This window comes from Hyperolius riggenbachi, chromosome 1 (genome assembly GCF_040937935.1).
Source record: "Hyperolius riggenbachi isolate aHypRig1 chromosome 1, aHypRig1.pri, whole genome shotgun sequence".
Taxonomy (NCBI): domain Eukaryota; kingdom Metazoa; phylum Chordata; class Amphibia; order Anura; family Hyperoliidae; genus Hyperolius; species Hyperolius riggenbachi.
In genome coordinates, this window is record NC_090646.1 from 168,592,820 (window position 1) to 168,605,070 (window position 12,251).

Genomic DNA, 12,251 nt, shown 5'->3' on the forward strand with positions numbered 1-12,251 from the left:
CAAAGCTGTAGAGCTCAATTGGCATTTGCCACAGAATACCGTAATTGGCAGGTCTGCCACTGGCACCTTACGTTTTTCACAGATGAAAGTTCAGCCTGAGCACATGACAGACATGGAAGTATCTGGAAAAGCTGTGGAGAATGTTATGCTGCTTATTACATTGTTCAGAGTCACCAGTTTGGTGGTGGGGCAGTGAAGGTCTTGGGAGGCATATCCATTGAGGGATGCATAGACCGCTGAAGGGAGAGATAATTGCACCTGGACTGTCATTAGGTATCTGGATAAAAACCTTGGTCCCAATGCCAGACTCTACGCTGATGCAGTGGCTCCATGGTTCCTCCTGATGCACCACAATGCTAAGTCTTTTGTGGCAAGAGTATGCAGAAGTTCCTGGAGGATGAAGGTGTTGATACCATTGAGGCCTTGTTCACATCAGGGCTGTTTCTGTGCGCTTTTCACAGTGCATTGTGCTGTGCGTTCTGCAAGGTATTGATTTTGCCATGTAATTTAATGTGCCTGGTTCACATCTATGCGCTGCACTGAGCTATGTTACAAAAAGTAGTGTTGCAAGCATTTCTGTGCATTCAATCAATGCAAGTGAATGGGTGCGCTTTTTTAGCTCATAGAAGTGCATGCGTTTTTTTAACCCCAACTTGAAAAAAAAAACCCGAAACATTTTCATATGAAAACAAATCTTTATGGACAACTGCTACAATAAGCAAAACATGCTTAAAGAGGAACTCCAGCCTAAACAAACATACTGTCATTAAGTTACATTAGTTATGTTAATTAAAATAGATAGGTAATATAATCTCTTACCCACACTGTTTTAAAAGAACAGGCAAATGTTTGATTTCATGATGGCAGCCATCTTTTTGGTTGAAAGGAGGTGACAGGGAGCATGAGACACAGTTCCAACTGTCCTGTGTCCTGAGCACCTCTCCCAGTTGCTAGGCAACGTGAACAACAACATAGGAAATACCATCATGCTCTGCACAGCATCAGGGAAAAAAAGCCTGGGTTTTTTTTCTTTGATGGGTGGAGCTTAGTTAAAAATGCAGCTAAAAATTATGCTTTGGTAAGAAAAACAAAGTTCTGATGCTGTGAAACTGTTAAAGAAACACCAAGCCTTTTCAGTTCTGCTGAGTAGATTTTTAGTCCGGAGGTTCACTTTAAAGGGAACCAGAGATTAAATAAAGAAAACTTTTATACATACCTGGGGCTTCCTCCAGCCCCATACGCACGGATCGCTCCCACGCCGCCATCCTCCGCTGCCTGCAACTACGAGAACCGGCTCCCGTCACTGACTTCATTGGAGCAAGCTATGCAGGAGACGTGTGCCCTCTACGTATCTCTCCAGCAGCTGCTGGAAAGATACGCAAAGAGCGCACGTCTACGCTAGACTGGCTCCGACTGACAGAAGAACGGAGTGCCGGTTCTCGTAGTTGCAGGCAGCGGAGGACAGCGGCGTGGGAGCGATCCGTGCGTATGGGGCTGGAGGAAGCCCCAGGTATGTATGAAATCTTTTCTTTATTTCCTCTCTGGTTCTCTTTAAAAAAAAAGCTCACTGCAACACACTGAAATGCACACTAAAACGTGCACCAACGCATGCGTTTTTATCACGCGCTTTTACACGTTTCTGTAAGCACCAGATGTGAACAAGCTTAGAAAACAAGTAAACAAAGAGACCGAGAGCCCAATATGGTGTAGTATGTCGATTAACAAATGGAGATGAATTGAAAATAAGTGGTAGATATACTCACAAATCTGGGTCACCACAAAGGCAACCACTGAAACTGCAGGTGGGGACAATTCGAACCTGACCCCACTCAGGTATTAAAATGTCGCTCTCTGTGAAAAAATGGGGAAACACCCCTCCACCCAGGGTGGACTGTATAGTGATAAAACAAAAGTAACAGAGGCGCCAACAAGTATAAGATAGTTAAAAACCGCTTAAAAGGAGGGGTGTAGGTGGCCACACCTCTCAGGTATAAAATAGACCAGTCAATACGCTGTTAATGAATAACAGTAATATTTATTGGGGATTCTCCAAGCATGCAACGAGTTTCACGGGCAAAGCTCCCGCTTCATCAGGCAATCAAATAGGAGAAACACAGTAATAGGTCCAGATCTGGATCAAGCGCCTCTATGCATGAGTGGGGTCAGGTTCGAATTTTTAACTATCTTATACTTGTTGGCGCCTCTGTTACTTTTGTTTTATCAGATGTGAACAAGGCCTGACTGGCCTCCCCAGGTGTTTGCTGAAATTCAATAGAACGACACAGGGACATTATGTCTGAGTCTATCTGACACCACTAGGTTACACCTCAGACTTTTCAGGGACTCAGTGATGCCCTGGTCAAGATCAGGGAGAACCCCTAAAACATCATCTCATTAGGAAACTGTCCTGTTGTTGACAGGCTTGCATACAAGGATATATGGGCCATACAAAAATTACTTTTGATTGCTGTAAAGAAGCAAAATGGACTAGCCTGTGCATCATTTTTTTTTCAGGGTGTCTTTGAATTTACCCTTCTGTAGATTGCTACAGTGGTTTATGGAAATGAAAATTATTAATCTTTTGATCCCAATACATTGCCCAGTCCATATCACTATGATGATGGATCTGGGGGGTATTAAAGACTAAATAATCACCTGATCCGAAGTTTTGGGGTCACAGGTGACGCTCCGCCCCAGCTGTGGCTGCCATGTTTCTGAAGACTGCTGAAGCGTTTTGGAAACCTCCGCTTGGCAGTCACCAATTAGGCTGCAACCAAAAACAGGTGAACGTGTCCAGTTTCTCAGTGCCAAGTTTGAAAAAAATTGCCCAGGCCAAAATCTGAGGGCAGGTAGAGCGATCGCCTGCCTTGAAGGATGATGCCAGGAAAGGTAAGTATTTAACCCTGTAACACCCCCCCCCTTCTTCCAGTGTGCTCTTTACCATCTGACATCTGTAGCCTCCAGCTGTGTAACCAATCACAGATATCCAATGCAATCACTATCACTGGCTACCGAAACATGCACCCTAATGGGTTGGTGGAAAAAAATTGGAATTGTGATCTGTAACTGTGTACACACTGCTAGATGCTGCAGAAAAAAGTGAATTGGGTTAGTTGTAAATGTTCATTAACACAGTAGGTTAGGCCAGTGAATGCAATGGTCTAACAACATCAATTAGTCATGCAAAAGAGTTTTCTTAAAATCTTGGCCAGCATAACAAAATTTTGAAAGTAGTAAACCGAAGTTCCTTACACAACTATTAGGTCAGGTGTCAAATGCAGAGTGGAAAGTGAAGACATATTTACCTGTACTGCCATCAAATCCCCCAACGGCATAGAGAAGCCCATTAAGAACAGCAGCCCCAAGAGTGCTCCTCCTGTCCTGCATGTTGGCCACGCTCGTCCACTGGTCCTTCACTGGATCATAGGAGTCTACTGTCCGCACCCTGAGCGAGCCATTAAATCCGCCAACAGCAAAGACGTGCCCATTCATGTACACCACACCTGCAAATACAGCCATCATTAATCAGACCACTTCTGAAATGTCACATGGTGTCCTACCAAGGTACAAGAATACCCATGGTAATTACCTTTGGGTAAAACTCTAGTTCCAAGAAAATATACTTTACATTTGGTCAGTGGAGAAAAAGGAACCACAGGTTTTTTTTATGGCCGAGTCCCCACCGTTCCCCACAATTAAAGTTTCATTCACATTTTTATTTTGTGTTGCTTTTTTATAGATTGTTAGGCTGGCAGATTTGGACTGAGCACAGAGACACTCCTCCCAGCTGAGCGGCATGTACTGCCCTATAAGAAGGGAGGAGACAAGTGACAGCCTTCTACAGAAACATCATTTGAAGTTCCTTCAGTAAGGGCTAGTTCACACTTGCTTTAAAAACGTATCCGTAGCTACGTTTTTTGTCCCGGATGAAAAACTGAGCCACGGATACCAATGTTAAAAATAGGAACAGTACACACTCAAGTTAAAAACGTATCCGCGTGCGATCCGTGGAATACGTTTTTAAACCCAGAACGCAGAGTCCGGACTTGCAGCATTTTTCACGGACCCATATACACGTACGGGTAGTGAAAATCAATGGGGAAACGGGCCTCCCTCTTCACTGACAAACTGATCCGTTTCCAGTGTCCCTTGGTGAAGGATGGGGCCGCCATGCTGGAGGGGGTAGCAGCCAGGACGGGGGGCTGCAGGCAAAGCGGCGGCCATGGGGGTCACACACCCCCCCTTGCTCATCTGGGTGCCCCCCGTCCCCGCTCCCCCGCCAGCTCGCACATAATGTAATAAATCGTACCTAAGGAAGTTCGGCGAGCCGGGCACTTCCGCCCACACCGCTCGAGTCACTTCCTGCGATGCCGCCCACTGAAATACAGAGGGCGGCATTGCAGGAAGTGACGGCGAGTGGTGTGGGCGTAAAAGCCCAGCTCGCCGAACTTCCTTAGGTACAATTTATTACATTATGTGCGTGCTGGAGGGGGAGCGGGGACGGGGGGCACCCAGGTGAGCCAGAGGGGGGAGGGGACCCCCCTGGCCGCCGCTTTGCCCGCAGCCCCCTATTGTGGCTACTACCCCCTCTAGCAAAAAAAAAACAAAAAAAACACGCAAACGGATCCAGAACGTGTGCTGCAAAAAAGGCAGCACGGATCTGTTTGCATTCCGGTTTTTGAAAATCGGAGCCCGGACCGCGGATGCGTCCCGAACCCGGAGCTAGTGTGGCCCTAGCCTAACAAGAGGAATCGGTCAAGACAAATTATCCTGGAGTCAAAAGGACACCATCGATCTCCTAAACAAATTCTACTCTCCTGTAATGCTGACCCTCTACATTTGATGCTCTCTGGGTCTCTCCCCTGTAATAAGCATGTAGATAAAGAAAAAACAGTATACCTGCTCTAGGTGAGTGATTCAGACAGTTTTATACGCAATGAATCAGCATTACAGACAGGAAACTAGATTTATTAATAAGACGCTCAAGATGGCATCTTCCATAGCTCTCTAACACAAGGTGTACTTTAAGGATGATGCCATAATACATCTTCTGTTTCGGAGTTCATCTAGTTTAGACACTTTCATAAATAAGATACACTGTATCCTGCTTTACAATCTATCTTACTATCCTTATGTGGAAAAGCCTGATTTGTCAATAAAAATCTCTTATCTATTCAAAGATAAACACAGCCTTACATAAGGTAGATTGCAACAGACGGTACATGCCCTTTAACTGATAAATAAAACCTCTATAGCTGTAGACAACAGTTATGCAGTAGGACATTCTCAAAGAAGAGCCTAGGAAATGTATTTAAAGAGAACCTGTACTGAGTAAAATTACTTAAAATAAACACATGAGGTAACTTCAAATGAACATTGAATAGTTACCTTGCCATCAGTTCCTCTCAGAAGCTTACCATTTTCTTCTTACAGTGATCCCTTACAGTTCTGACAACATTTTGTCAGAATTGAAATATATCAGTTGCTGTCAGTTATATATCAGTTGCTGTCAGTTACAGCTGAGAGGAGAACTGATGTGTCCATGTTTCCCTATGGCTCAAGTGGGCGATGTTACAGTTTAACAATGTGCTGACCAGGAAGCTGTTATGGGGTAATAGCCATTTTCAAAATGGAGGACGGAGAGTTCCATTGATCACAGTGGACAAACAGGATGCAGGAGAGGAGAAAGAGATTGAGGAGTAGACTACACAGGAGGTAAGTATGACTTGTGTATGTTAATTTTGACTTTTAATGTTCAGTTCAGGTTTTCTTTAAAGTGACTTAAAGAGACACTAAAGCGGAAAAAAAACATGATATAATGAATTGGTTGTGTAGTACAGCTAAGAAATAAAACATTAGGAGCAGAGACACAAGTCTAATATTACAAGTTAAAGGTCCACAGCGCTAAGTGTAAAATTAAACACCTTTATTGACACAAATTGATAATTGCATTGATCTTAGGCTAACTTGAAGCACCTTCCCCTTTAAACATCCCTGTCACACACAAACACTCATACAATTTTCACTGCAGTGAGCATCCGTACAAAAATGTGAAAAAAGGGGATCCCAGTAAAAGATCAAGGCTGATATTGAATAAAAAAGCCTTTGCTTATAAAGCTGATATTGAATAAAAGTTTTTTGTTTGCAACTGTATGAAGTCCGCAATATATTATAATCTCCGTTGAGGTAAATAAGCTGGGGGAAGCGATTGATGGGCAGCTCTGAAGAAGGGAGGCGTTACCTCCCGAAATGTCAGCGTCCTACGCACTTACGCTATCAGTGACGTCACTGTGGGATTGCCCAAGCCAGCAAGTAACTATCAAGCCGCTTACGGAACCGTCCAGCTGCAGAGGAAGGAAGCGGCGTCCACACGGGAGTGCTTTTTATCTGGTGGCACCGGCTGACTCCGCGCCCATATACACAAGGCCAGTGTCAGATGTGGTGAGGGAAGACAGCGATACAAGGATTCACCCACTACGGAGGAAACTGGTGCAGTATAACATTATACAAGCAAAACGCTATCATTGTTTAAAAGCAGAGTTGGTACCTGCTAACGATGTTTTCAACAATCCTTCAGGGCAAGGTGAGACGTCGCCCCTCCCAGACGCAGGAACAGACAGCACTTCCCCTATAAAAGAATCAAATGGTTAGTCCACCCTCAGTGCGTTTAGACAAGTACCCGACAGGTGAACAATCCACTAACCCACAATCAGTGCCACTATCTGACAAGACAACAACACCCGGGTGGGATCGTTGCCCTGAAGGATTGTTGAAAACATCGTTAGCAGGTACCAACTCTGCTTTTTCCCCACAATCCTTCAGGGCAAGGTGAGACGATAAACAAGTAATATAACCTTAGGGTGGGACCACTGCTTGAAGAATTTTTCTCCCAAACGCTTGGTCATGAGCAGATAATGCGTCAATCCGGTAGTGGCGAATGAACGTAGAAAACGTTGACCATGTCGCCGCCTTGCAAATTTGTTCAGGAGATGCCCCTGCTCTATTTGCCCATGAAGCCGCCATGGCCCTAGTCGAATGTGCCTTAAAGGAAGCTGGCGGATCAACATTCATAACCTTATAAGCCTCAATAATTGCTAATTTAATCCAATTAGCTATAGTCGATTTAGAAGCTGCCTGGCCTGAATTTTTACCTGTATGTAAAATGAATAATGCATCTGACTTTCTGATATCCGCCGTTCTGGCCAGATATTCTAATACACATCTTCTAACATCTAAGTAATGGAAACTCTGTTCTTTCTCATTCCTCGGATTCACACAAAAGGTTGGTAACACAATATCCTGGGACCTGTGAAATTTTGACATCACCTTAGGACAAAATTTTGGATCTGTCTGAAGTACCAACCTGTCCTGAAAATCTTGAAAGTAAGGACTTTTAATTGACAGGGACTGAATCTCACTAACTCGCCTCGCCGTAGTAATTGCTATTAAGAAAACTACCTTATAAGTAAGAACTTTAAGCGTACAATCTCTTAGTGGTTCAAAAGGAGCCTTGACTAGACCCTGCAGAACCACAGACAGATCCCAAGGAGACACGTATGGTTTGAAAACGGGAAGTTTTCTTGCAACTGCTTTCATAAATCTTACAATTAAAGGAGAGGTAGAAATAGGCACACCAGAGAACGCAGTAAGCGCTGCCATTTGTACTCTCAGAGTACTGACCGACACGTTCTTTTCCCAACCTTCCTGGAGAAAATCCAGAATTGCTGGGATAGACATGCTATCAAACTTAGAGTTTTTCAGCCAGACATGAAAAACTTTCCAATACTTTAAATAAATTTTCCTTGTTACCTCCTTGCGGCTTCCAATCAATGTTGAGGCTGCTTTATCTGACACCCCCATGCCCTTTAACAAAGTCAGTTCAGGATCCATACCGCCAGATTCAGTCGATCTGGATGTGGATGCCACAGATCTCCTTGGACCAACAAATCTGGTCTGAGGGGCAGTAACCACGGTTGTTCCACCGTGAACCTTTTCATTACCGCAAACCAAGATCTTCTTGGCCAAACAGGAGCTATCAGAATCATTTTCCTTCGGTCCTTCCTCCATTTCTCCAGCACTGCCGGGATCATGTTTAGGGGAGGAAAAACATAAATCAACGGAAAGTCCCACTGGTAATTGAACGCATTTATCCCTAATGCATTGTCTGTTGGATTCAACGAGAAATAACTTTGTATCTGCGCATTCTCTTGAGATGCTAGCAGGTCTACTGACGGAACACCCCATCTTTCCGTGATCAGCAGAAAGACTTGTTTGTTCAGTGACCATTCTGAGGCTAGAATTTTGTTTCTGCTCAACTTGTCCGCATCTAAATTCAAAGTGCCCCTGAGATGAACCGCTCTCAAGGACAACACATTCTCTTCTGCCCAGAATAAAATCTCTGCCGCAGCTTCCTGTAATAACCGGGACCTCGTGCCTCCCTGTTTGTTTATGAATGCTACTGTCGTAACATTGTCTGACTGCACTAATACGTGTGTCTTGAATATTATCTCTTTTGCCTGAGTCAGTGCCAAACCCACAGCTTTCAATTCTCTCAAATTCGAAGAGCTCTGGGACTCCTGTCTTGACCATCTGCCCTGAAATGCTGCATGGTCCACATGAGCACCCCATCCCCACGAACTTGCGTCCGTGGTTAGAATCTTCTCTGTTGGATATTTCCACAGATTGCCTTTCAGTAGATTGGAGTCCTCCAACCACCACTGCAGCGATGACTTCACTAGTGTTGGAATGGACACCCTGAAGTCCAGACTCCGAGGTTGTCCATCCCAATTTTCCAACAGGAAATTTTGAAGCTTCCTGAGATGCGACAATGCCCACGGTACAGCCACCATTGTTGACGACATTATTCCCAACACCTGTGAAATCATTCTTAATGAAGGTCGCCATTCTTTTTGAAGGGTCAGAATTGCATTTTTTAATTTTTCCCCTTTTTCCTTTGGAAGATAGAACTTTTGATCCAGCGCATCTATCGAAATGCCCAAGAACAACATTCTTTGGTTTGGTAGTAGGCATGATTTTTCTTGATTTATTATCCAACCTAATGACTGCAGATGATCTGAAACCGCCTGCAGGTGATTCTTTAATTCTGCCACTGAATTGCCCATTATCAAAAGGTCGTCTAGATAAGGAATTACCATGATCGACCTTTCTCTTAAAGGAATCAAAGCTTCCCCCAGAATTTTTGTGAACATTCTTGGTGCGGAAGTGATCCCAAACGGGAGGCATAGGAATTGAAACTGCATCAGTATTCCATTTACCTGAAGGGCAAACCTTAAGAATTTTTGGGATCGTTTGTGAATTGGCACATGCCAATAAGCATCCCTGAGGTCTAATGAGACCATGAATGCCTCCGGAAATAATAGTTCCCTTATGGTGAATATTGATTCCATCCTGAACTTCTTCTTCCTGATAAACGGGTTCAGTTTCTTTAAATTTAGAATCAAACGATATTTCCCTGATTGCTTTTTCACCAGAAAAATCGTTGAATAAAACCCCTCTCTTTGTTCCTTCTTTGGAACCCTGCCAATTACATTCTGCTTTAACATGTTCTCTATAATGTTCAACATTTCTGGAACTAAACTTAAGTCTTTTGGCGGTCTTGAGATCACAAACCTTGAGGGAGGGGGTGAGGCAAACTCGATTTGGTAACCAAATCTGATTGTTTGCCGAATAAATGGACTTTTCACCCACTTTGACCAAGTGTGGCAAAAATATTTTAGTCTTCCCCCGACCGCCTGATACGAGTCATTGTGGTTTTGACTGCCCCTCTGATGGCTTCGATCTGAATCCTCCTCTTGTGGATTTATCACTAAACCACCTTTTATTCCCTTTTTGATCTTTGTACCCTTTTTGGTTTGCCGCTGGCTTGCGAAAATATTTCTTATTAGACACCTTTTGTTTCTTTGGAAATGTCTTCTTCTTATTAGAAGTTCTTTTCAACGCTAGATCTAAATCTGGCCCAAATAACAGATCTCCTGAAAAGGGGACTCCACATAATCTATTTTTGGATGCTAAATTACCATCCCAAGTCTTGAGCCACAAGGCTCTCCGAGAAACATTTACCAGGGCAGTAGACCTGGCTGTAAATCTAATAGTTTCTGCGGAAGCATCCGCCAGATAATTTGCCGCCTTATTCAGAATCGTAATTGATTCCATCAGCTGCTCTACTGAAGCCCCTGCTAAAATATTTGCCTTGAGCTGGTTAATCCACAGCTCCAATGTTCTAGCCACACATGTTGAAGCTATAGCTGGTCTAAAGGTAGCCGCATTCGCTTCCCATGTTCTTTTAAGGTAGGCATCAATCTTTTTGTCTGCAGGATCTTTAAGATCCCCTAGATCCTCAAATGCCAAATCGCCCTGTTTCGACACCTGCGAAAAAGGAGAGTCCAATTTTGGACATTTGTCCCATAACGCCGAATCCTCACTCGTAAAAGGAAATCTGCGTTTCAATGCTTTGGAAATAAACAGCCTCTTTTCTGGATCCTTCCATTCTTTCAGAATTGTCTGTTTGATAGCATTATGCACCGGAAACGTGAGACCTTTCTTTTCCTCCATACCTTTATATAATTGGTCATGAAGGGATAAAGAAACCGCTGCCTCATTGTTTAATTCCAGTGTTTCATTAATCGCCGCGATCAGAGCTTCGGTATCTTCAACCCGAAACCTGAACCGGGAAGGCATATCAATTTCTACCTCTTTTGAATCTGAATCAGCTGAACTTTCATTCACATCCAACTGCTCCTGACTTTCCCCCTCAATCGCTGGAGTCACAGATACAGTACTCTGAGATGTAGAAGCTGCAGCTACAGACAAAGAGGATTTAAATGAAGCTAATGAGGAATTTATCTCTTCTCTAAAAGCTTGCAAGGTCTCTTGGACCGACGGCCCACCTTGTTCCCCCAAAATCTTATCAGTGCATTGCTGACATAAAGTTTTGGCATAGGGCAATGGCAATTTCACATTACATACAGGGCATCTCTTATAAGTAGGAGGAGGCCTCACTGCTTCAGTTGTTTTGGCCTGCAATAACATACAAAGCAGTATAAGATACAGATAGCCCAATAAATATGCATGCAATCCCCAGAAAGAGACCCTCTGCCTCACCTTCTGGGCGGCTGGATTACCCTCAGTCTTATCAACGGCAGACATCATGCAACGATATCCTGCCCAAAGACTGCAGTCTGTCCACTGCAGAGTAACAAAAAAACGCCGCCACCAGCCTGCACGCGCTCTTTCCTTTAAACACTTCCGCCCACGGACGTCACGCAAGGCGGAACTGGAGCCGGAACCGGAAGTGACAGAAGACCCGGACCAACAGGCTCAAGAGGCAGCCTCCGGCATACCCGCCGGAAACTACGCCTCCACCAGCCTCATGCAAATCTACCTCCGCATCCAGCACACGTGACTCACCAGCGTCCGGTCCTCTCCCGCTCCGACTCCTCCATAGGCGGAAAGGAAAGCCGTGCCTTCCACTCTTGCTCCACCACATTCGGCTGAGAAAGGTAGGCAACCTCACAGACACAGCCCAGTGTGAGGTGAAGGCGAGACGACCTCAGTACCATCGTCTCCGCCACCCTAGGAAATAACACCTGCAGCCCAGCACACAGGCTTAATCCCAAGGGGAGATGCCGACCTGCCTGGACGCAGGAACAAACAGCACTGAGGGTGGACTAACCATTTGATTCTTTTATAGGGGAAGTGCTGTCTGTTCCTGCGTCTGGGAGGGGCGACGTCTCACCTTGCCCTGAAGGATTGTGGGGAAAACATGAACTTTACCTCAACGGAGATTATAATATATTGCGGACTTCATACAGTTGCAAACAAAAAACTTTTATTCAATATCAGCTTTATAAGCAAAGGCTTTTTTATTCAATATCAGCCTTGATCTTTTACTGGGATCCCCTTTTTTCACATTTTTGTACGGATGCTCACTGCAGTGAAAATTGTATGAGTGTTTGTGTGTGACAGGGATGTTTAAAGGGGAAGGTGCTTCAAGTTAGCCTAAGATCAATGCAATTATCAATTTGTGTCAATAAAGGTGTTTAATTTTACACTTAGCGCTGTGGACCTTTAACTTGTAATTTTAAAGATTAAGGTATTGGAGGATTTGCCTGGTCCATTTAGCTGCTGCAATTTCCTACAGGCGCAGGATATCCACATATATTTTTTACAAGTCTAATATTGTTTCCAGTACAGGAAGAGTTAAGAAACTCCAGTTATCTATGCAAAAGAGC

The 12,251-nt window shown here is 44.2% G+C and overlaps 1 protein-coding gene across 2 annotated transcripts in view; it reads right to left on the bottom strand.

Moving 5' to 3' along the window:
- KLHL2 (kelch like family member 2) overlaps positions 1-12,251 on the bottom strand; it is a 187,266-nt gene that overhangs the window by 23,717 nt on the left and 151,298 nt on the right. For both annotated transcript variants that reach the window (XM_068278835.1, XM_068278836.1), the window contains one exon: positions 3,306-3,503. In XM_068278835.1, the coding sequence (XP_068134936.1) occupies positions 3,306-3,503 (198 nt within the window). The remainder of the gene's footprint in view (positions 1-3,305; positions 3,504-12,251) is intronic.